Genomic DNA, 24,840 nt, shown 5'->3' with positions numbered 1-24,840 from the left:
TAACATGTGCGCGTAAAAGATCCCGTGAAAGTTGGAGAGAGAGATAGAGAAATGGGGTTTAACGTCCACTCGACACAAACTAGGTCATTTCGGGACTAACATATGGTTCAATTTTATTTCAATAATTCGCTTGCGCGTAGGGGTCTTTAGCAGTGGGAGGAAACCGGAGGACCCAGAGAAAACCCACGAGGTTGGACAGGCGACCCTACTCCTTGCCACGAGGTTGGACAGGCGACCCTACTCCTTGCCACGAGGTTGGACAGGCGACCCTACTCCTTGCCACGTACAACCGGGGATTCGAAACCACGCCAGTTGACTCAATGACAGACTTTATGATACAGCGCGCGCACGCTAACCATTCAGCCACCCCCCCCCCCCCCTTGAAAGTTGGAATTCGATATAAGAGTAGGTCGTAGTGCCGCTGTCCGGACAAAATTTCCCTCATAGCACATTGTATGTCGTATGCCTGTCTTCATTATCCCGGTCAGGAGCAGAACAGTAGGACGTTAAACCCCATTTCATTTCATTTCCGAACACAGTTTGAAAAACACCGTAGTCTATTAATCACTGCAACCCAAATAAGGCCTGGAAAAAAAATCCAACAGCTGAATGGCAGCGACTTTTAAGTGTGGTTCAAAGGTCAAAGGCGAGACCTTCAAATACAGATTACATCATCACGTGATTTTTGTTAAAAAAATGTTTTACGAGAGCATCACGTTACCGCCATCTTCTTTATTTAAAGAGGCTTTATTTACGATGTTGACAAAGAGCCGACAGTTCTCGCTATAATAGTAAAAAATAGATAATAAGAAGATAATATGTTGAAACTTTAAGCGTAGTTATGGCTGTTTGAAGAACAGTGTAGTCTCGATTGTCACTGCTACCACTGATGCGATAATATACAAAGTCTCGATTATCCAGTTTTAATTATAGTATTAACTGGCAATAGTGTTTAAATCTGTCGAAAATCAAAACCATCCGATGGGCTTCTCATGTGAATAAATGTCCAATTAATGATTTAAATAACATTTAAGGCCAAACGAAAGATCAACATTAAATTTAGCTCTTGAATAATGCATCTAGAATGCACGATTTAAAAAATGTGACTATACAGTTATCTAAAATAATAATACGTCATCATCAATAACTGACGTCACATCGTGTTTTCAAAAATACATCACAAGATAACACACTAAGTGAAGCAGAATGTATAATTGATGTTGAAAAAGTTGTGCTAAAGATATTTATAATTATTTCCCTTCAGATTCAGTGGGTAAGCGCTTTGTGTCATGCCCCCCCCCCCTCCCACGCACGATTCCCCTTTGTCAGTGATGCAGGACGGGGGGCATGACAAGGACAGCTGTCTAGTCGTTTAGATGGGACGAAAAACCGAGGCCCCGTGTACACATTGGCGTGCACGTAAAAGATCCCTTGACAGTTGGAATTCGATATAAGAGTAAACCACAGTGCCGCTGTCTGGGCAAAATTTTCCTCATAGGCATAGCACACTGTATGGCGTATGCCCGTCTTCATTATCCCAGTTAGGAGCAGAACAGTAGGACGTTAAACCCCATTTCATTTCATTTCACACATATGAATATTGATTTTTGGGGGCCCGTACGGGATCTTGTTCCTCGAGACTTCGGTTTGCAACGAGTAAAGTTAATTTCTATAAAACAACACTAGAAATCCAAACTCTCAGACGGATTAAGATTAATTTACCTGAGAGAATGAGTCATGTTTAATAAATCCGACAGGTGTTTATCGATGTTTCACAATGCCGGTGAAATATTGCTCAATTTATTGTGTTGTATAACAAAGTGGATGGAGAGAGAGTAACACAAACGAGGCCATTTCGGGACTACCGTATGTTAAAATTTTATTTCAATAATTCACTTGCATGTAGGAAATGAAATGAAATGAAATGGAGTTTAACGTCCTACTGTTCTGCTCCTAACCTGGGCTAATGAAGACGGGCATACGCCATACAGTGTGCTATGAGGGAAATTTTGCCCGGACAGCGGCACTACGGCCTACTCTTATATCGAATTCCAACTGCTTGCATGTAGGGGTCTTTAGAGGTGGGAGGATGGGGGGGGGGGTCTGGCATTATGGTTGAGGGTGTCCCTTGGTCTTCTTTCGGACAAATTTTAAAATTTTGACGTCTTATGATCGGCTACCACTTAAATCCCCATCAGACCTGAATGCAACTCTGAACACCAGGAACAAGAACCAATCAGGTTCACTCTGATGCAGTGATTCTCAACCAGTGTGCCCCGGCACACATGTGTGCCTGCGAGATCTTCCTAAGTGTGCCGCGGAATTTTGAACGGCACACTAAGATTAAGAACATGCGAAAAGCCACGTGAGCCCAGTTCATTATTCACTGGTGTCTACTGAAAAGCTGTGTATTTCTTTATGTAGTTTGAGTCATTCTGTGTGTCTATGACTAGTCTCTGTCTGCGGCTGTATGACGTCTGACTTACCATGTTTTTAATTTGCAAAATTTAAATATTTTTCATATGTAGTTAGCCAGGTGTGCCGCTATGTTTTCATATGTTCCAAGGTGTGCCGTTGGCAAAAAAAGGTTGAGAACCACTGCTCTGACGTATATACAGGAATACCCAACAAAAATCTTGAATCCATTTCTATTTAAAGGAGTAACCCCTTAAATCATCTGTCTGCAAATCTGTAGGGGCAGTGCATTTGAGGGTGGGGATGTGGATGGGGGTTGGCTGGCTGAATGGTTAGCGCATGCGTGTTGTATCATAAAGTCTGTCATTGGGTTTTCTCCGGGTCCTCCGGTTTCCTCCCACTGCTAAAGACCCCTACGCACAAGCGAATTATTGAAATAAAATTGGACCATATGTTAGTTCCGAAATAACCCATGTGTCGAGTGGACGTTAAACCCTATTTCTCTCACTCTCTCTATTTGAGGGCAGGGGGACATTTGCAGCCATAGTCCCGTCCCTGCCTATTTCGCCGAGAATTTGCAAAATGTTTCTTAGGGAACACCCGTCCCTTACTTACTGGAAAATCCTGGCCTCGCCATTAAAGAACTGTGGAATGTGTATCTGAACTCAGAGATCTACCCCTTTTAGGGGCTAAGTTAGAGGGACGCAATGACGAGCTTTGCGCCCCCCCCCCCCCTTGAGTTTTTCTGCAAAAAATCACGCGGTTTCAATGTGGTTTTCAACATTATAATCATAATGCTCAACCAATCTGATTAACATATAGATCTATATTTCGTTTCGTTTTTTTATACTTTCCATGGCCTACACTACATGTAGATCTGACAAGTTATAGCGATAGGTCCAATCTGTTTCACAGAGAATTACGAGTCTAGTGATATATCTCTGTCAAAGATGACTGCCTTAACACGTGCTATCACAGCACGCGGCGTCAATCATTGGCTGGCGCGTGCATTGTTTACATAAGACGTTGCTGCTTCGGAGAGAATGCTGCATTTTAGCCATTTTAATACCCATTTACACTAAATAGGAAATAATTGTTACCTACAAATACGTCAAACGCCTTTATTTATTTTTCCAATACATAATAAAAATGTTTTAGAATTTAATTTGTCGCAGGAAAAAAGTTAATATTTCTGGCTCATTAAGCCGCATCAATGTCATCCTTATCAGTGATTGTAGCGGCCTAGCAAATATTCACTGCGGATCAGTGTGATCCAAGTGTAGTAAAGACAAGTAAAACGAAATTTTAAACTATAAAACGAAACGAAATTGGATCTGTGTTTTAACCAGATTGAATGCTCAACCAGTGTCAAACCTATACCGTGAGTCAGATATGCTACAAATCAACTCTAGCATGTTCCACACAGCCCAATATTACCCGGTGGCACTGGGAGAAGCACACACATATAAATATTGTTTTTTGGGGCCCGAACGGGATCTTATTCCTCATGCAAAATCCTGGGTCACCACGCACCTGGCCCATTTTACAAGTCAAATACCAACATTAAACCCAAACCTTCCCCTCTCTAATACAGGTGAAATACCAACATTTATCTCACACCTGACCTTCAAACACAGGTGAAATACACACCTCAATCTGGTATGTTATTTCTTAAAATTTTCCATATTGTCATTTGAAATCTTGTGTAATACCGGATACCATAAAATATGTGAAAATAAACATTAAATGAATTAATAGGACGCCACAGGGATGGGCTAGAATTGTATTTAGTTTTGAGGATATTATTAACTGATACGTATCAGGTTCATTTTTAAATGTCCCCCGGCGGTTATTGGTCGTTTTATTTAAAGGAGCTATACCCAACCCTTTATTAACCGTTAAGCACAGACCTTTTACCCAAGCGCCAAATTTACAATAGTTCAAATGTTCCAGGCTAAATCAGCGGCCATAAATTGGGAACACACAATCAACGACAAATAAAATTAAAAGGAACTATACCCAACCCTATATACATAATTTACACAAAACAAATCTACGGACAAGACACAGTACGCAGAAATCACAAAAACAAAACGAACATATCAAATAAAGTGAATGGACCCGGGGGCTAGCCGTAAACGTCCACTGCGCTGTACAGTCCCGGGCCTGTAGTGACTTCACTCAAAAATGAAAACAATCAGGAATATAACCCAGAGAAACGATTGTGTAATACCAGCATGAGTCATGATCTGCTATATGCTACATGAAATATGAAAGTAAGCATACCGAAGTAAAAATTACCTATACAAGTAACCCTATCGGTATAATGTATAAAACAAACCAGGTAGTCTAAATACTCGTATATTTTTGGGTTTTGTCAAAAAGGGGGTTAATCCACTTTAAAGGTCATTTCAACCTTGTATAATATGTAAGTGCACATGTACATGCATAATGTAAATTCATTTTGAATCTTTTATTCGCCGTGAGTATTGATGTAACTTCTACAATACCCGTGTAAAAATCGATCAAATCCATATTACCTGGTTTAATTACCTGTCTAACGTTACCTGTGGATTACTATCAATATCACATTAATCTATACCTGTTCCTAGAGAAGCCCACGGGGTGAGGCTGGCGACCATACTCTGTCACGTACAAGTTTAGGACCGAAACCAAACCACTTGACTAAATCACAGACCCTATGATCAAAAGCGTACACGTTAGATCACTTGACCCCCCCCCCCCGGTCCCTCCTCAGATTATAAAACAAAGCGATATATCTGAAATTTAAATGAAACGGTGTTTAACGCCCTACTCTTCTGCACCAACTGGGCTATAATCACAGATCCTATTTCGTTTCGTTTTTTATAGTTCAAAATTTCGATTTACTTGTCCATACTACATTAGGATCTGGAAGAGCTGTCATCGTTGACGTGTTCTGGATGATGTGCGGGATCAGTCAATGAAATGGTCTGTTACGGCGAACTATTGGCGTTAGGTGCACAGAACCGTGGGTAATCCACTAGAAACATCAATGCTGATTGGTTAATAAAATGATTGACGTCATAGGGTCAAAAGTCTCTCGAATGACCCCTGAGTACACGGGTTTTCGTCCCACCCACGGGACCTGATGCTGTCCCTTGCGAGGCCCTCCGCCCTACACCATTCATGACATGGGGGAACCATCCATAATCTAGGAAAGTGATTCTATGTTTCTATGACTACTCGCTGTCTTCGGTTGTTTACCGTCTCTGACTTGCCATGTTTTTATTTTGCAAAGTTCAAGTATTTTTCATATATACTCTTCAAAAAAAGTAGGGGATATTGAAATGCAAATACCTATGCAGGTTGCGATATGATAAATAGTCATGGACACTTGACAAGCTTTGAGAGTATGTTCACAGATGAAGAACTTATCGCCCCAACAGAACCACTGAGCTGCACATGCGACACGCAATAGCGCCATACACGTGGGAGGGGTTCATTAATTGTCAAATTTGACACTTGAAGGAAGGGTTGATGAAAACCGCCGCGTGCTGGTTTATCCTATCCATGTTTGCTTTCCTATCGGTTCTTGCATACGATTTATTGTTTAGCGAATCTTTGATCGGGAGACATGTTTGTCGACGTCAACGTCGCCGACAACACTGCAAGAATTGATCGTGGCACTGCAAGATGAGTGGGTCAGATTGCCCCAAATCATGATTGGACGGTTGATTAGGAGCATGCCACGACGAATTGCTGAATGTCTGAGGATTGGTGCAGCAATTACTCATTATTAAGACAAAAATCAAAAACGTCCATTTTCACTTTTGACAGTGTATCTCTTTGCGAGTGAAATGGGGCCGTCAGATAAGCAGCCCATATGAACTGTTTATGTTCATGTGTAGGCAATTGGTCTGTTATTAACATACACTGGTTACCTCTAATAAAAACAGCAGTGCATTTCCGCAGTTTTGTTTTGTTTCTGAATATCCCTTACTATTATTTAAGAGTATATTTAACCAGGTGTGCCGCTATTTTGTCATGTGTTTCAAAGTGTGCCACTGACTCAATGACAGACCTTACGATGCAGCGCGCACACGCTAACCATTCGGACACACACCCCTACCCCCCACCTAACGAAGAAGCCAGTTTGCCTCATAGTACGTGTGAACACAACACGACCCTGTCTAAATAAAAACCCCTGCGATTTTGAACTGGTTTAAAATTTAGCGTGTGAACGGTATTAGAGATAGAATGTGTAATCGCAAAATAAATATGGGTTATTTATTCAATAAATATTTTCACAATATAAGAAAAATTACAACATAATAAATCTATCAGATCTGAAAGCTTATATAAATTCATCTTCTGTAAGAAATTATTTACATAATAATACGTTGTTTACAATAATTATTATCATAAATTATGTAAAGTTTACATTACAAATATATATACATGTACATAGTCTTAACCAGTACATAGCATAACTTAGATAAAGAAATATATGCGTGGTTCCCCCTAGTCAGTGATGCAGGACGGAGGGCCTGACAAGGACAGTTGACTAGTCCTTCGGATGAGACGAAAAACCGAGGTCCCGTGTATACATTGGAAAGCACGTAAAAGATCCCCTGACAGTTCGAATTTGATATAAGAGTAGGCCATAGTGCAGCTGTCCGGGCAAAATTTCCCTCATAGCACACTGTATGGCGTATGCCTGTCTTCATTAGCCCAGGTTAGGAGCAGAACAGTAGGACGTTAAACCCCATTTCATTTCAAGAAATATATATATATATACATAGTCTTAACCGTGTCAATACAGCATAACTTAGATAAGTAACAAGACATGAAATGGGGTTTAACGTCCTTTTTCTTTTCTGCTTAGACTGGGCTAACGAGGTCAAGCGTACGCCATGTTGTGTGTGTGCTATAAGGGGCATTTTGCCCGGATACCGGCGCTACGGTCTACTTAATATATCGAATTCCAAATGTCAAGCGTTCTTTTACGTGCACTCCAATATGTACATAGGACCCCCGTTTTTCATCCCATCCGAAAGACTAGACAGTTGTACTTGTCAGTCCCCCCGTCCTGCACAACTGACAAGGGGAAACCATACTCGAAAATCCCGAGGAACTTTCTCAGCCATCACCGGGACCGAACCGACCGTGACTCCAAAGATGATATAAAGTAATGAGGCGTTATTTGCATTTTTCGCTAAAATATCAAATTTCTCACGAATTAATCAGATTGATTATTTAATATTTAATTAAGAAAACAAAATCAAAATACTTACGCTAAATAATATCCTGGTTTGTAATCCGTCGGGTTTAAAACAGACAACAATATGGCGTCGGGCTTATTACATAGCTAAGCAGCATTTATATATATAGATTGATGAAATTTCAATTCCACATTTCTTTGTAAATACTGAATAGAATTGAAGTATTTTTTGGATTGATGTTCCTATTAGAAATTCACTTTTCACAGTATTGTAGTTTGAAAGTGTTTCAAATGACGCAAAGGGACTTTAATATACAGAGAAAATTGAACAATTCTAACTTAAGTTATGAAGTTTACATTGGTTTCTATTGATTTCATAACACCATCTTTATCTGTTTTAGATAAAGTAATAATAATTCTGTTATCTCCATCAAGCCGGTACATTCTTCATGAAGGTTCTTTTTGTAATAATTGGCCCTGCTTATTTATACATTACCAACAAGTCATTAGGGCCTACATAAAACCCCCCCCCACATATTTGGGATTTTGGGGTTTTTGAGATATATATGAACGATCTGCTTTGTTATGCCTTTAAAGGTACATTTTTTACAAACGTATTTATTGGTTGCTTATTTCCAATAAAGGTGTGGCAGATTTGGTACATATGGAAAGTAGAGACGCCAAATCTTACTAGAAAAGTACTGGATTACCCGACAAACACCCATGGGTCAAGCACGGGGCAAAAATGCTAGGATATCACTAACTGTCAGCTCGACGGCTTATCGTCTGCCAGCTTGACCTAAGGAGCGGTTGTTATTTCTTGATCGAATAGTTAGACGGTTGTGGGAACATTGAGAGGTTTAAACGTACAGCAGACTCTGCAATTAAACGGCAGAAAAAAGAGTTGGCAGAAGATACTCCAAGAATTTAGTTAGGCTTCAATATGCATGGTAAATGGACAGCCAGTAACGGCAAATACGTTCAGTAAAGAGGCCCTCCCTCAATCAAGTTACTTGACAAACATGGCTTTTAAAAATAGATTTTTTAAATATTGGGGTATTTCCTCGTGAATACAATGTTTTGAGAGGGATTTGGAGCAAATTTTGGATAGATAAATTAGTTTGAATATGTTTTTAGTCCAAATATATCATCAAACCAAACAGTTTATACACGGGAAGGTATCTTTAATCGGATTTTATTCAGATAGAATAATTTGTTTAATTTTGGACTTTGTAGAATAACTTTTAATTTTGTAATTTTTAATTTCCTAGTTTTATTTTTTTTTAAATTTCTTAAGACTATTTATCTTTAATTTTGTAAATTAATTATCAATTTCGAAATAATAATTCTAAAAAAAAAAATATCCTCGAATTTCTAATTTAAATTTTTAATTTTGGATTTTGTATAATAACTTTTGAAATTTTTAATTTCCTATTTCTGTTTATTTTTTTTTATATTTTATCTTTAATTTCGTAAATCAATTTTCAATTTCGAAATATTAATATATAAAAAAAATAACCTCGAATTTTTTATTCTCGTATCTTGGTCTTTTTAAATCAAGAAGGAGAAGATAAGAAGCAGCCGTTGTTTTTTTTTTTGTTGTTGTTTTATTTTTTTATCATACGTTTGTCTGGCGGAGAAATTCCACATAAATCTGTGTCTATTGTGACAAAAGCAGTGGGTAATACACAGGACTAGGGTATTATTATTAATGAGGGTCGTGTAACGTACCAAGATTAGTATATAATCGTTTATCACAGACACTCACATATTGTTTTATGTCACAACCTGATAATATATATGTTAAAGGGACAATAACACTCTTGCTGGCTTGACAGCTCCAGAAAATAAAAAAAATAGCCTTATTCTAAGCTGACGACCTGATAATATATCTGTTAAAGGGACAATAACACTCTTGCTGGCTTGACAGCTCAATAAAATATAAAAATAGCCTTATTCCAATTACTAGATGTGTTAGTGTCCTACCTGTTGTCTAAATTATCCATTAAATCATATTTTACTTGTCCAGAGGATTCAAAAATATTTTTAAATCCATGTCACATTTGAAAAGTTTTACGTCAGGCTTTTCAAATCATTTAGTTGAATTTTTCCATTTTTTTAAATTAGGTGTGTTAAGATGAAATTTGTATCATCAATTAATTTGAATATTGTAAAATAGTGCAATTTGTTGACCAGAATAAATATTGGGACATATTATTCAGTTACAACAAGTGTGGTATTGAGCCTTTAAACTTATACCCCAGAAACTCTCTTTAAACTTGCACAACGGTTAGATCCATTTCATAAGGCCACGTGATGTAAACAGGGCTAGCGCGGATCCCAACCCTAATCCAAACCCTGGATCTAGCCCCAATGCTAACCCTAACCCTAACTTATAATCTCGCCAAAAATCACGTACCCTAATTTTATTTACATCTCAGCGACCTTGATGAAAATTGAGCTGGCCTTAACAAACAGATTTAGCCCTTGCGGAACAGTAGGAAATAGGGTTTAACGTCCTACTGTTCTGCTTCGATTAGGCTAATGATGACGGGCATACACCATATAGTGTGCTATGAGGATCAGCACTCCGTTTTGCACCATTATCACGGCGGGTCTACACTAGAAATTCCCGGGAAACTTTCTCGGCCAAGGCTGGGTTCGAACCCGACACCTCTTGGCTAGTGAACCAGACCATGTTTTTAATGAACAGAGAAATATGATTCCAATGTAAAACCTCAGTGGGGGATCCGGATCTGTCTAAAAATTCCAATTACATGTATCTTTTTTATCCAGGCATGTCATAAAAAAATTACTTTGATTAAAAATCGATATTTACTAAAGAACGAATGGCGCTTTGTATGTAGGTTGTATGACTACCAACAAATATTTCTTCCGTCAATCTGATTAAAAGACGTACAGATCCTATTTCGTGTCGTTTTTTATAGTTCAAAATTCCGTTTTTATTGTCTTTACTAGGATATGGAGGAGTGGTTATCATTGACGTGTTCTGAATGATGTGAGGGATTAGCCAAAGGAACCATCTGTTACGGAGAGTTCTTGGCCTTTTAATGCACTGAACTGTGGGTAAATCACTAGAAACGTCAACGCTGATTGATTAATCAATGTCTGACGTAATAGGATAAAAAGTCGCTCGTTTGACCCCTGACGTGAACTCCCACTATAACTTGTCAGGTCTTCATGTGGGTGGATGGCTGAATGGTTAGGCTGTATCATAAAGTCTGTCATTGAGTCGACTGGCGTGGTTTCGAATCCCCGGTTGTACGTGGCAAGGAGTAGGGTCGCCTGTCCAACCTCGTGGGTTTTCTCCGGGTCCTCCGGTTTCCTCCCACTGCTAAAGACCCCTACGCGCAAGCGAATTATGTAAATAAAATTGAACCATATGTTGGTCCCGAAATGACCTAGTTTGTGTCGAGTGGACGTTAAACCCCATTTCTCTCTCTCTCTTTTAAAGAAGAATACTGTAAGATTTAGATAAAGAGTTGGTCATCCTTACTGTAATAGTTCAAACAGAGATAATGCAAAATGAATATATTGAAAATTTCATTCAAATTAATGTATTCTGGGCGAAGTTATCGCTATTTGAAGTTTTGACAAAATGTTGCATAGGTTGTTAATTATCGTAGCAACGGCACTTATTATTCGAGACTAAGACTCGATCTACCATTTTTTAATTAAATCAATAAATGGCGATCGTGCTTCTATCCGTATTAATCCCCGCCATCCGATGGTCTGGTGGTTATAGGCTTGACAGGTAAATAACGATCTAAATTATAGTTTATATAAGATTTAGAGCCAAAATAAAGACATGCAATACGCAGGTTTAACTCTTGAATAATGGTTGTTCAGAGGGAGTAAGCCTACTTACAAATATTTCTTCCATCGTCATTCCCTGAAGAACTTTGCATTGGTCTAGACCTTCACGCAGACATAAATCTATGGTTTGAAGTCAAACCCCGATACCATTTCTCACAGTTGACAACATTTTCTGTACAGGTTCAATTTAATAAAAATCGAGGTCCCGTGTACACGTTGGCGCGCACGTAATCGAAACCATTGCAGGTGGATTTGACAAAGAACAGACGGAAACAAGTCCCCCCTCCCCTTATAGTACGATGCATACCTGTCTGCAGAAAAGTAGGACGTTAAAAGTAGGATATTAAAAGTAGGACGTTAAACCCCATTTCCGTTCTATTTCATTATTTCACTAATCAAAATAAAATGAAATATTTTATTTTGAAAATGAAATGAAATGGGGTTTAACGTCCTACTGTTCTGCTCCGAACTGGGCTAATGAAGGGAAAGTTTACCCGGACAGCGGCACTATCGCCTACTCTTATATCGAATTCCAACTGTCAAGGGTTCTTTTACGTGCACGCCAAATTGTACACGGGACCTCCGTTTTTCGTCCCATCCGAACGACTAGACAGCTCCGCCCTGTATCACTGACAAGAGTGAACCACGCCAGAAAATCTGGATGAACTTTCTCGGCCAATGCAGGGATCGAACACCCGACCTCCAGGTTAGCGAACCGCTTAGTCACCGGGTCCCCCATTTTATTTTGAACATAATTGCAGAGGAAGCGCTAATTTAAGTTTAATAAATAATTAATTTAAATTCTTTCCTTAAAAATATAATTCTGTCTTTGTTGTGTATTGTATTATTACACCGATTATGTCATAAACTCATTTATTTGCATGCTTTATGAGATTATTTACAGTGGTTATTGCCCCCCGCACATGTCACCTATCTGATATAAAAGATGAGTTTAATTATTTAGTTTAAAATGAAACTCACAACTGTGAGGCATTTGTGGATATGTCGTGTATAATATTATAATAATATCTTTCCTTTTTGGTCAGGCTTTGGGCCTATACTTTGGGCGTTGTTGACAAAAACGCTCTTGTCGGTGAATAGTTTGGTGATACTTTCGCCCCCCCCCCCCCCCTATAGAAACAACAAAACCAACAGGAGTCTGTTGTACTACATACTGGCATGCACGTACATGTTCAATAACCCGTCGCAATTGGAATTAGGGGAGTTGAATGGCCGAATGGTTAGCACGTGCGCGCTGTATCATAAGGTCTGTCATTTAGTCAACTGGCGGGGTTTCGATTCCCCGGTTGTACGTGACAAGGAGTAAGGTCGTGTGTCCAACCTCATGGATTTTCTCCGGGTCCTTCGGTTTCCTCCCACTGCTAAAGACCCCTACGCGCAAGCGAATTATTGAAATGACATAGTTTGTGTCGAGTGGACGTTAAAACCAATCTTTCCCTCTCTCTCTCTCTCTCTCTAGAACACCTGATACCACTTCTTGGGTGGCGAATTACTGAACCATGTGTTAATCTCGAAATTACCTAGTTTGTGTCGAGTGGACGTTAAACCCCATCTCTCTCTTCTCTCTCTCTATCTCTCTCTTCTCTCTCTCTGCCTCTCTCTGTCTCTCTCTCAATTGTAATTCGTAAAGGAAAGAAATCATCATATGTTAGACAGTCTCAAAATAACCCAAGTGTTGAGTGGACCCATTACATTATGTACTGATGGGTGTCGTTTGGGAAGCAGGGTATGCTGATCCTTTCAAGGACACGTGACATAATTAATAAATTATCCCGAAAGTTGGCATAGCTAACCAAGCTAGTTCTACTTATTAACGGGGGAGGGGTGAATGTTCTAACGCGTGCACTTTAGATCATAAGGTCTGTCATCATTGAGTCAAGTGGCGTGGTTTTGATCCCATACTTGTACGTGACAACGAGTATCGTGGCCTGCCCAACTTCGTGGGTTTTCCTTCGAATCATCCGGTTTCGTCCCACTGCTAAAGGCCCCTACGCACCAGCGAATACTTATTCAAGAAATGGCCACTCTCTCTCTCTCTCTCTCTCTCTCTTATTAATTATCAGAGACTAAAACAATTAGGCTACGTGATACGAGTATTGCCGCCTGCCTAACTTCGTGGATTTTCCTTCGGATCATCCGGTTTTATCCCACTGCTAAAGGCCCATAAGCGCCAGCGAATAATTATTTAAGAAATGGCCTCTCTCTCTTCTCTCTCTCTCTCTCTCTCTCTCTCTCTCTCTCAGAGAATAGTAAAACAAATAGGTTACGAGAAGGAAAGCTGACTTGATAAGAATAAATAAATAAATAAAATTCCCCTGTGGGTTGACAAGTCACAGAAAATCTTATTAATGAAGTCTCGTGCATCTTTATCCAGGTAGATTTATCGGTTGGTAATTACGTTCGTTTACCTGTCGGTAGAAAGGCGTGAAGGTAATCGATATATTTACCTGTAACCAATCAATACCTGCATGTCATTCTGTCAGATCTTTGTTTACGTAAAAATATGGCGTAATTCTCATCTTTTTCCTGAAATACCCGGATTCAAGGAAAAATTCTTCATATACCTGTCAGACACGTCCATTTCACCTGTGCGTTTCTTTTTCTATTGTTGCATTTTATGAAAATTATTTGGAAACTTTTGTTGTGTTGAAATCTTATTAAATAGGTCAATGTGTACGTCACGATTATTGTAAATCTACTGTTAGCAGCTGTTACGGTTTATTGGAAAAACTGTTCATTTTATCTGTAGTTGGGTTGGGTGATTATTTTACATCAACATTATCAAATATCCCTTATCTACTGCATGTAACGGATAGCTACCACCCCCTGGTGACAATGGTACATGCGAACAGGTATCTTTGTCATTTATCTCTAAATATAGACTAATCCAATTATAGGGTGTTGTTTAGCGCCCCGACTTCTTGTGCAACTGAGGACATTCATAAACTGATGATACCGAAGCGATAATTTATCAGCTTTCGGGTGAAATAAGTGGCGGTCGTATATTGTGAAAGTAATTTTTAAAGCCAGCACGTAAAGGAACGAGAAGCTATCGGTGTGTGACAACGTAGAAATTATTGTGAATTCTTAACCGCGGGTGACGCGAGGAATAGTTCCATGATGGAATTCTCAAAGACTAAAGACAATACAAGGAATATCGGAGTGATAATTGTGTTAGTGTTATTCACGTGTGCCATCAACGTCAGGACTGAAACTACTCCTCCTACTACAGGTGAGTTTTTAGGGATTCATTTAGGCCTTTATGTTACAGTATTATTTATAAGGAAATGACTGGAACTTGTTGTTGGCAAGACATTTCTAGAATGGAGAAATGCCACACTTTCTCGCCGTTTCGTCAATAGCTTACAGCGCGCGTTTAATTGATCGTTTTTGTTTTATGAACTGTAAACCATCGAAGTATAACTAATATTTAGTTATTAATTAATGTTGAAGTTTTCTAAATACCGACGATTTGAAGAACGGTTAAGATGGTAGTTTGGTGAATCTGTAGTTAGATCAATCCGCATAAATTTGGCGCAGGTTTCAAGGCACGTGTTTCAGTTTGAATTTTGGGCAACCCTTGGAGTTGAAGATAAGATAAGATGCGTTTTATTGCACGGAGAGCAGCATACAGATATATAAATTATACATTAATACACTAGAACAAATATACATGGAACAAACAAACGAATGTCGATTCTAGACAGGGTATTACAAGGAGCTCGACCAGGGACTGAGCCTTGGAGACGTATAGTGACGTGCTTTTAGTCGTGGGTTTAGAGTTTTTATGCCGATGGAAAGTATCATGGTTTTACAGATGTTATTGGCAGATTCTTATCTCCAACCGTCGTCAAACAAATACCGTGGCTTCACATAGCCCCAAATTAACGAGAGACCACCCCACCCCCCACCTCCTTCCCCCGTTGGATCTGCATGGTTTCACCTACATTCAAAATAAACGGTCCACACCCCTTCTGGCCGAACTTTATTTAAATTTTATTTATTAGATAAAAGCTTGTGAAATTCTTGGGAAAGCGATAGTAGGACTACACAGAAAAGGGGTCTATTTTACAAATGACTAATTTCCTGGAAATCCAGATTTCATTGGTTGGTTTGTCATTAAGTTATTATGGTTGGGCCACTTGTAATGATGTATTAGAAGGCAGTGATTTCGGCTCATATAAGGAAATAAGAAGGCATAGGAAAATGTATATTTAATGTAAATTATTAAATTATTGCAGACCTACCCTTTCCATCACCTGCAATGGTGTGGTAAAGTTGATAGATTGAACCTGCTTAGTTCGGGAAAATAGATTTCTTGATTGACAACACGATAAGGTTTAAATAAGTTTATATAATCCACAAATGACACATGATACAGTTTAAAAACAATTAAATGAAACGCGTAAGCGCGTAGTCGATGTTGGTCGATCTAGATGTATTTCAATTCACCATAACCATTAAACACCATTTCTGTTGGTACTACACATAACTATAACACAAAATACATTTATGCTCGACAAGTTGGCCCTGAAAATACAATAGTTGCCATTATCCATATATTCGTAACCAACAGTTCTATTGGCTACACATCCTACAATTTTTACCTTACAGTATTTGAATTACATATATAATTATATATCAAACACTCATGAAACTCACAGTCCACTTGCAGTCATCTATTACAAGAAAGTTAAATTAAATAGCTTACCCATTTGTGGAAAAGAGCCGGTATTGACCTTCACTAAATCTGTAACATGTGGTACTGATGCATGCGTGTAATTTAGTTTTATCCCAGCTAAACTTCTGAATAACCAACCAGGACAAAGAATTACTAATCACCTGATAAACAATATTTCAGAAAGAGACCACCTTCAGAACTATAAAGAGTCCAACGAGTTATCCTTTCAACTATACCAAAAAATATTAAAAGTAAACCCATATAAGAACTAAGACATTTCAACCACTAAAATAAAACACCATAATCCGGACAATACAATTCCAGACCCATACAACTGAAAATCCATCCCCCAAAACATTTTAATGAATTTACATTATCTCACAACCAAAACTATAAACTCACTTATTAAAAACTTCCAACAATCAAGACACTGATCAGGACATTCTTCACCAACATTAATTGACAGAGTCCCAAAATATGACCCTGTTACATACTTCCCCCCACCGTAAAAATGACGTCCCGTCATTTACTTACCAGTAATTAACGACAACAATGCCGTACTAACCTCTGGAGCCATTTTGCTTAAAGAACCTGAAAGATGTAATGAATGAATATAGTTAGCTTTCTCATACCAATCTGACGGATTATTAATTTGAGCCATAACAAAATCACCACTCTGCATCCATTGAGGTTGGTTACATGTTCGGCGAGGTCTTGTTTCAATAGATACATCTGCCGGTAGAGGACTTGGATTATTATCTACGGCGTCACCTGAAACATTAACTTCAATTGATTTTACCTCAGTATTTTCATTACTTACAGATGCGTCATTAGATGCCCCATGAAATATCTCGGTATTGTGATCCCCCTCAACAATATCCTCGATAATTTCATGATCACCTTCCCCTCCTCCCGTAAGAATAACCTCCGGGTAATTCTCATTTACAGGATCATTGGCTTCCACATAACTAAATTCTTCATCAGAACTTGAATCTAATTCAACACATTTTTCCGCAGCTACTTTAGACTCAATTACTATTTTTCGCTTTCTCGGTTTTGGAGTCGGAAAATACACGGGTTCAACGCTATTGATTGATAACAAATTATTTCGATGTAAAGTACGCGATCGTCCACGCCCAGACTCTGGTCTGACCACAAAAACAGGAATTTCCAAATTAGGTTGATCCTCAACAATGTAAACGCCAGGTTCCCATCGATCAGCTAATTTGTGTTTTCCCTGAAACGCTAAAGTACGTACTAAAACACGATCACCAATATCAAGACGAATACCTTTAACTTTCCGATCATATTTTGTCTTCTGTTTTTCTTTACAATTCTCTGATGATTTAATCGCTAATTCATAAGAACGTTGTAACCGTTCCTTTAACGCTTTTACATACGAATGTAATGACACATTAGACACTTCTCGACTCACTCCAAACGCTAAATCTATTGGAAGACGAGGGTGGCGTCCAAACATTAAATAGAAAGGTGAAAATCCAGTGGTTTCATGTCGTGTGCAATTATATGCATGTACAAGAGGTGCTACTTGTATTTTCCAATCATTTTTCTTCTCCGGCGTAAGTGTACCCAGCATATTCAAAAGTGTCCGATTAAATCTTTCACACTGCCCATTACCCATCGGGTGATAAGCTGTGGTGCGGGATTTATCCATACCTACTAAACTACATAATTCTTTAATAATTTTACTCTCAAAATTAGCTCCTTGATCAGAATGTATCCGACTTGGTAAACCATAATGAACTATAAAATTATTGAAAAATACTTCAGCCGTTGTGCGAGCTGTCATATTCCGTGTAGGTATTGCTTGAGCATATTTTGTGAACAGATCTGTAATAACTAGAATATACTGATAATTACCTTTAGATGGTTCTAGTGTTAGAAAATCCATCGCAACAACTTCAAGGGGGTGAGTAGTTTCTATATTCACCAAAGGGGCTCGGATATTTGTAGGAGATTTTCGTCTCAAACAACGTTCACAATTCTTGATCCAAAGTTCAACATCACTTGCCATACCAGGCCAATAAAATCGTTCCCTCATTAATACCATAGTTCTATCTCTACCCATGTGACCAAGATCATCGTGAAGAGCCTGAAATGCTAATTTCCTATAATGACCTGGAAGTACGAGTTGTTCAATTATCTCCCCTTCATGTTCCACAGATCGATATAAAACTCCCTGTTTCAGCTTTAAGTGTTCTAAACGACGACATAATACTTGGACCTCTTTGTTGAACTCCTTGTCAAATGGCTTTATTCCCGACCTTAAATATTTAAGAATAGACAATATAGAGGCATCTTTTGCTTGTTCCTTTCTCCAATCACGTGGTGTCATACCATTTAGACCTAAATTTACCTCCGGCACTAATTCTGGTGATATACTTAAACATTCGGCATAATTACTCGGCTGAATAGAATTACAAATTACATGTACCTGTTCATGCGAAATATATTCCGATTCTTTATGTAATCTTGACAATAAATCGGCGTCCAAATTATTTTTCCCGGGTCTGTATTTTATTTCAAAATCATACGCAGAAAGAGCGGCGAGCCATCTATGACCTGTTGCATCTAATTTAGCGGAAGTCAAAATATAGGTTAATGGATTATTGTCGGTATACACCACAAACTTGTTCCCATACAAATAATCATGAAACTTTTCTGTAACGGCCCATTTTAACCCTAAAAATTCCAATTTATGAGCAGAATAATTTTGTTCCGATTTATTCACACTTCTGCTCGCGTAAGCCACAACTTTCAATAAATTATCTCGTTTCTGATAAAGAACTGCACCCAGACCAGTTTGACAAGCGTCAATATGTAAAACGAATGGTAACGTATAGTCACAGCTTGTAAGAATTGGAGAACTACACAAATGATCCTTTAATTCACAGAATGCATTTTCCTGCTCAATATCCCACTTCCACTTGACGGAAACATTACTTTTATTTTTCTTACCCGTTGTGGGCATCAAAATAGATAAAGGTTTTGATATTTTCGAAAAATCTTTCACAAAACGACGATAATAACCAGCAAATCCAAGAAATTTTCTTACCTCGACAGAATTCAATGGGCGTGGCCATTTTTGGATCACCTCAATTTTCTCTGGATCTGGTTCAATACCCGCTTCGGAGATAACATGTCCAACATAGTTTACACGTCTTTTAAAGAAACTACATTTATCAGGTGCTAATTTTAAATTACACTGACGTAAACGCTCTAAAACCTTATTTAAGCGCTGTAGATGCTCCTCGAATGAATCTGCAAAAATAATCAAATCATCAATATACACTACACATATCGTCAAATGAAGATCTCCTAAGCAATCTTCTAAAAGCCTCTGAAACGTCGCGGGAGAATTACAAAGACCAAAAGGAAGTCTGTTATACTCATAAAAACCAAGCGGACCAATTGTGAAAGCGGTACGCTCCTTATGTTCTTCGGCAACTTCGACCTGGTAATATCCGGACTTCATATCTAACTTTGAATAAAATTTGTTACCTGCTAAATGATCCAATAACTCATCAATTCTGGGAAGAGCGTACGAATCCTTGATCGTTCTATTATTCAATTGTCTGAAATCAGTGCACATGCGTAATTTACCGTTCTTTCTACGACAAAGTACCACGTTTGATGCCCATGGACTATGTGAATTTCTTATAACACCACATGCTAACAACTGCTTTAAATGATCTTTTACTTCAGTAAACATCGATGGAGGTATACGGCGGTGCCGTTGCTTAAACGGTTGTTCATCTATAAGTTCAATTCTGTGTTGTACTCTGGATGTATGTCCCAAGTCCAGATCATTATGTGCGAAAATATCGTCAAAACTTAACAACAGGTTCTTACCTTGAATTATCTCTTCCTCTGATAAATCGCTTTCGTCAATTTCTACTTTATTTAAGACCGAGGCATTGGATCCATCTGAAGTAACTTCGTTATCTTCAATATTTACCGGCTGTAGTTCACACACAATAGCTTTGGGTGAAATAACAATAGTATTTGTAGACACATTTGAAACGTTAACTGAAATATAATCTGTATTATTGTAATCATACATCATTATGGATGGAGAAACATCTAAATCAGATGAAATACTGGAACGTTGACATGGGTGTACCATCACCGACACCTTCGGGTATCGTAACTTTTTATCAACATAACATGGTAACGTTATACGAGAATTTGGACGAACTAGTATCCTATTGACTGAGGCACTTTTCACTATTCCTAAACTGAAATCTCGTTTGACTAATTCTTTTTCTGATAAATCCATACTACGAAAAGATAAATACCAAGAAGTGGTTAATTTCGCTTTTTGGAGAAAAGATTTCCCATGTTCATCTTTACATTGTTTCATCAGAAGAGTCAATACATTTGTTCCAAGTAAAACCGGAACCAATGAATTATATCTACTCACCGGAACTACTAATAAAATACAAGTTATTGTTTCATCTGTCAATTCTGAAAACTGTAAATCTGCTTCAATATATCCTTTATACGGCAATGGTTTACCATCAGCACATTCTATATCCAACATAGTTTTAAGCGGTTGTAAAGGTAAATGTTTTAATTTAGAATTATATAACTCTTCACTTACAGTAGACACAGTTGATCCAGTATCTAAAAGTGCAGTACAACAATTTCCCTCAACTTTAACATTGGCTTCATTAGGTTCACCAACTACAAAATTCGATTTCAACGTCGCTCTGGGAAGTCTCTGCGTGGAGTACCCCAGGGCGCTTCCCTTGGCCTGAGGTTGTGAACGTTTAAAGAACGATTCTGGTTAAATGCTGCTCTGCAACCCAACCTAATATGACCGTACTGACCACAAGCCCAACACTTGGGTCCCGGTCTTTGACTACTACGCCGATTATCCCGGTTATTACTACTAAAATTATTTGACATCTCACCTCTTGAATCATTTCCTTGTGACTGCCATCGTGGAACCTTAGGTCTGTCAACTTTATAAGCTAATTGCGAAACTTGATCCTTCAATCCACTAACTTGTGAAGAAATACTGTGAACTATCCCTTTAAGTTCCTGAAATTCAGAATTAGAAGACTTTGTATGTATCATGTTAAAAGGATTTGGCTTCGAAGTAGCGGTACTCGCTGATAAGTTTCGTTGGTTAACATCATGCTCTATACGGCGAAGTTGAACACGTAGTGTGTCGAAACTTGTTGATTTATCATATTTGTGAGCAGACAAATCACGTAAGTGTGGCAACAATCCACGCCAAAATACATTCCTTAATGTCTCATCGGATTCTTTAGGATCTGGACTACCCTCTCGAGTTACTCTTGCGAATATATCTTCTAACCGGCATGCCCAATCTGTAACCGTTTCAGATGGATATTGTTTAGCACTGTAAAAGAGTCCGATTAAAGATTCTGCTTCTTCACATGTACCGTAAACACTATGCAATTTGGCTAAGACAGTTTTAACATCAACATGCGGACCTAACCGCATTATAACCTTACCGGCCTCCCCTTTAAGTGATCGGCGAATAGCCAACAGTATTACATGGTTATCATATACACCTTCTGAAATTAAACAATCTACTTCGTATCTCCAAAGGTCGTAACTAACTTCACCTTTTCCTGGTTCACCATAAAACATTGACAACTTCGGCATCGGATTAACTGGTGGTCTTGATTTAGTAGACGACTCTGTTTCATCATCCGATTTAACCGGCCACTTACCTTTAGATTTCAAAACATCTTCCATCCACTCAGCAACGTCATCTTCAGTCTTACCTATACGCTTTGGAAAAAGACCCAACTTTCTTAGTGTGTTACCCAAGACCACAACTTCTTCCTCCGACATATTCAAACCAATCAACTGACCAAACTACTCTAAACTCTACATAAAAAAACTCCACTGTTGATAAAATAAAGACAATACAAGTTATAGTGTTACTGGGATAACTGTTATATATTTTAGTATAATGCAATGTGTATTGAATGATGTTCTAAGATTATCAATAGTTACGGAATTTTATGCCCTAACTTATTTAAACTTGACCTATTTATTTATTAGTGCTGTCAACATCCATACTTACAACCATACATACCAGGTTTACCGACACTAAAAATAAATAAAAACAAACAAATTAACACTAAATTAATCAAATTAACACTAAATTAATCAATAGTTCATAATATTAATGTTCAATATTCACTGTTACACAGTTCCAATCTTCATCCAGAATCTGTTATAATTTCAGTTCCAGTGGTTAAACACTGTCACAAAGTCACAAGAATTCAAGCTTGATGATAATGTGCACATAAATTTGAATGTCAGTAATTAAACGCCATCGGATTCACTTTAAAGTCTAACGATAAGTTAATTGAAAACTAAACAGTTCAACTTGTTACTGGTACAACCAAGAAAATCTACTCCCCCTGGTGCCTCCATTATTGCAGACCTACCCTTTCCATCACCTGCAATGGTGTGGTAAAGTTGATAGATTGAACCTGCTTAGTTCGGGAAAATAGATTTCTTGATTGACAACACGATAAGGTTTAAATAAGTTTATATAATCCACAAATGACACATGATACAGTTTAAAAACAATTAAATGAAACGCGTAAGCGCGTAGTCGATGTTGGTCGATCTAGATGTATTTCAATTCACCATAACCATTAAACACCATTTCTGTTGGTACTACACATAACTATAACACAAAATACATTTATGCTCGACAAGTTGGCCCTGAAAATACAATAGTTGCCATTATCCATATATTCGTAACCAACAGTTCTATTGGCTACACATCCTACAATTTTTACCTTACAGTATTTGAATTACATATATAATTATATATCAAACACTCATGAAACTCACAGTCCACTTGCAGTCATCTATTACAAGAAAGTTAAATTAAATAGCTTACCCATTTGTGGAAAAGAGCCGGTATTGACCTTCACTAAATCTGTAACATGTGGTACTGATGCATGCGTGTAATTTAGTTTTATCCCAGCTAAACTTCTGAATAACCAACCAGGACAAAGAATTACTAATCACCTGATAAACAATATTTCAGAAAGAGACCACCTTCAGAACTATAAAGAGTCCAACGAGTTATCCTTTCAACTATACCAAAAAATATTAAAAGTAAACCCATATAAGAACTAAGACATTTCAACCACTAAAATAAAACACCATAATCCGGACAATACAATTCCAGACCCATACAACTGAAAATCCATCCCCCAAAACATTTTAATGAATTTACATTATCTCACAACCAAAACTATAAACTCACTTATTAAAAACTTCCAACAATCAAGACACTGATCAGGACATTCTTCACCAACATTAATTGACAGAGTCCCAAAATATGACCCTGTTACAAAATGACTATCTGTCCTGTTAGGTTTGCCATTGCGTCAAATGGTGTGGTTTTGATTCCCCACTTGTACGTGACAAGGAGTAGGGTCACCTGTCCAACTTCAGGGTCCTCTGGTTTCCTCCCACTGTTTAAGACCCTAACGGGCAGGTGAATTATTGAAATAAAATTGAACCATATATTAGTCCCGAAATGACCTAGTTTGTATAGAGTGGAGTTAAACCCCATTTCTCCCTCTCTCAATCTGTCGTCATCGCCCTCACGGATGTCCCACCAGAGTCCTGACAAACCAGTGTTAGTTCAAGTCTCTAGGCCTATAGATTATTTTATTTTAATTTATTCATAAAATAAAAACGTTTCAAGGGTTTTACCGTAAAAAACTTTATCTATAAGATTCTAGAAACTTCATGTAATAAATAAACTTTTAAGGACCTTATATTAAACATACCTATTGCAGGTATTTCTTTAGGCCCGAAATGTTATCTAAATTATTAATTGAACATTTATCAACATCAGACCATAATCACCTCTCGATGTCATCGCAAGCCTGCGAAATTTACTGGATTAGGATCCCATTTGCTGCTCAATTTTCATTTATGATTTAATCATGAAATGGATAATCGAGACTATGTTATATCGTACCGATTTTAGTAATGATGATCTCGGTTCAGAGTGGAGAAATTTGACTGAAATTTTCAGCAAATTCCCTTTACATTATCTACTTTTTATCTATTATAGTGAGAACTGCCAGCTCTTTATCTTATCTTCCATTATGCACTTCTAAAGGTGCAATATATAAGAGCTAAATCAGCCTATTGCAGGTATTTATTCTGGCTTCAAATATTATATGAATTATCATTTAGACATTTATTCACATGACAAGCCAATAATCTACTCTATGTGGGTATTTAATGGATTGGAAAATACCTGGCATGTGTGTATTAAATGCTTTTAAAATCAGCCAAGACAAATTTCTGGAATGTGTGACGTCAGACAGGTAGACTGGCAGTAAAGGAACTGACATCTGCATCATGCAGACGGGTTATACACGGCTTTCTAATATTACATATTAAATGTCTTATTAGGAATGAAATTAATAGGAATTTTACCGGTAATACAAATTTAATTGCATTCGTTTGTCTGAAACCCAATCATAAAGTAATTTGACTGGCATTTTCAATTATACTTTGATTAAAGATACTTTCCCAGAAAAGTATTTATTGGGCAGATATTTCCAATAAAAGTATGACAATATTGGTATATGGAAAATAGAAGCGACCAGCTCTTTATTTAAATCTGGTTAAT

The 24,840-nt window shown here is 37.9% G+C and overlaps 2 protein-coding genes across 3 annotated transcripts in view; one reads left to right on the top strand and one right to left on the bottom strand.

Moving 5' to 3' along the window:
• Window positions 1-14,325: 14,325 nt before the first annotated feature.
• Window positions 14,326-24,840, top strand: part of LOC126821014 (mucin-like protein) — a 94,804-nt gene continuing 84,289 nt past the window's right edge. For both annotated transcript variants that reach the window (XM_056101501.1, XM_056101500.1), the window contains exon 1: window positions 14,326-14,708. In XM_056101501.1, the coding sequence (XP_055957476.1) occupies window positions 14,594-14,708 (115 nt within the window). In that variant the 5' untranslated portion in view covers window positions 14,326-14,593. The remainder of the gene's footprint in view (window positions 14,709-24,840) is intronic.
• LOC130013060 (uncharacterized) lies at window positions 15,710-22,348 on the bottom strand. The gene is made up of 3 exons (XM_056101503.1): window positions 21,095-22,348; window positions 16,692-16,748; window positions 15,710-16,006 (listed from the first exon to the last, which is right to left on the bottom strand). Exons 1-3 carry the CDS (start codon window positions 22,008-22,010, stop codon window positions 15,987-15,989), a joined length of 993 nt encoding a protein of 330 aa, XP_055957478.1. The 5' UTR covers window positions 22,011-22,348; the 3' UTR covers window positions 15,710-15,986.

The sequence above is a fragment of the Patella vulgata genome, chromosome 5 (genome assembly GCF_932274485.2).
Source record: "Patella vulgata chromosome 5, xgPatVulg1.2, whole genome shotgun sequence".
In the NCBI taxonomy this organism is placed as follows: domain Eukaryota; kingdom Metazoa; phylum Mollusca; class Gastropoda; family Patellidae; genus Patella; species Patella vulgata.
This window is presented reverse-complemented; position numbering and strand designations above follow the sequence as displayed.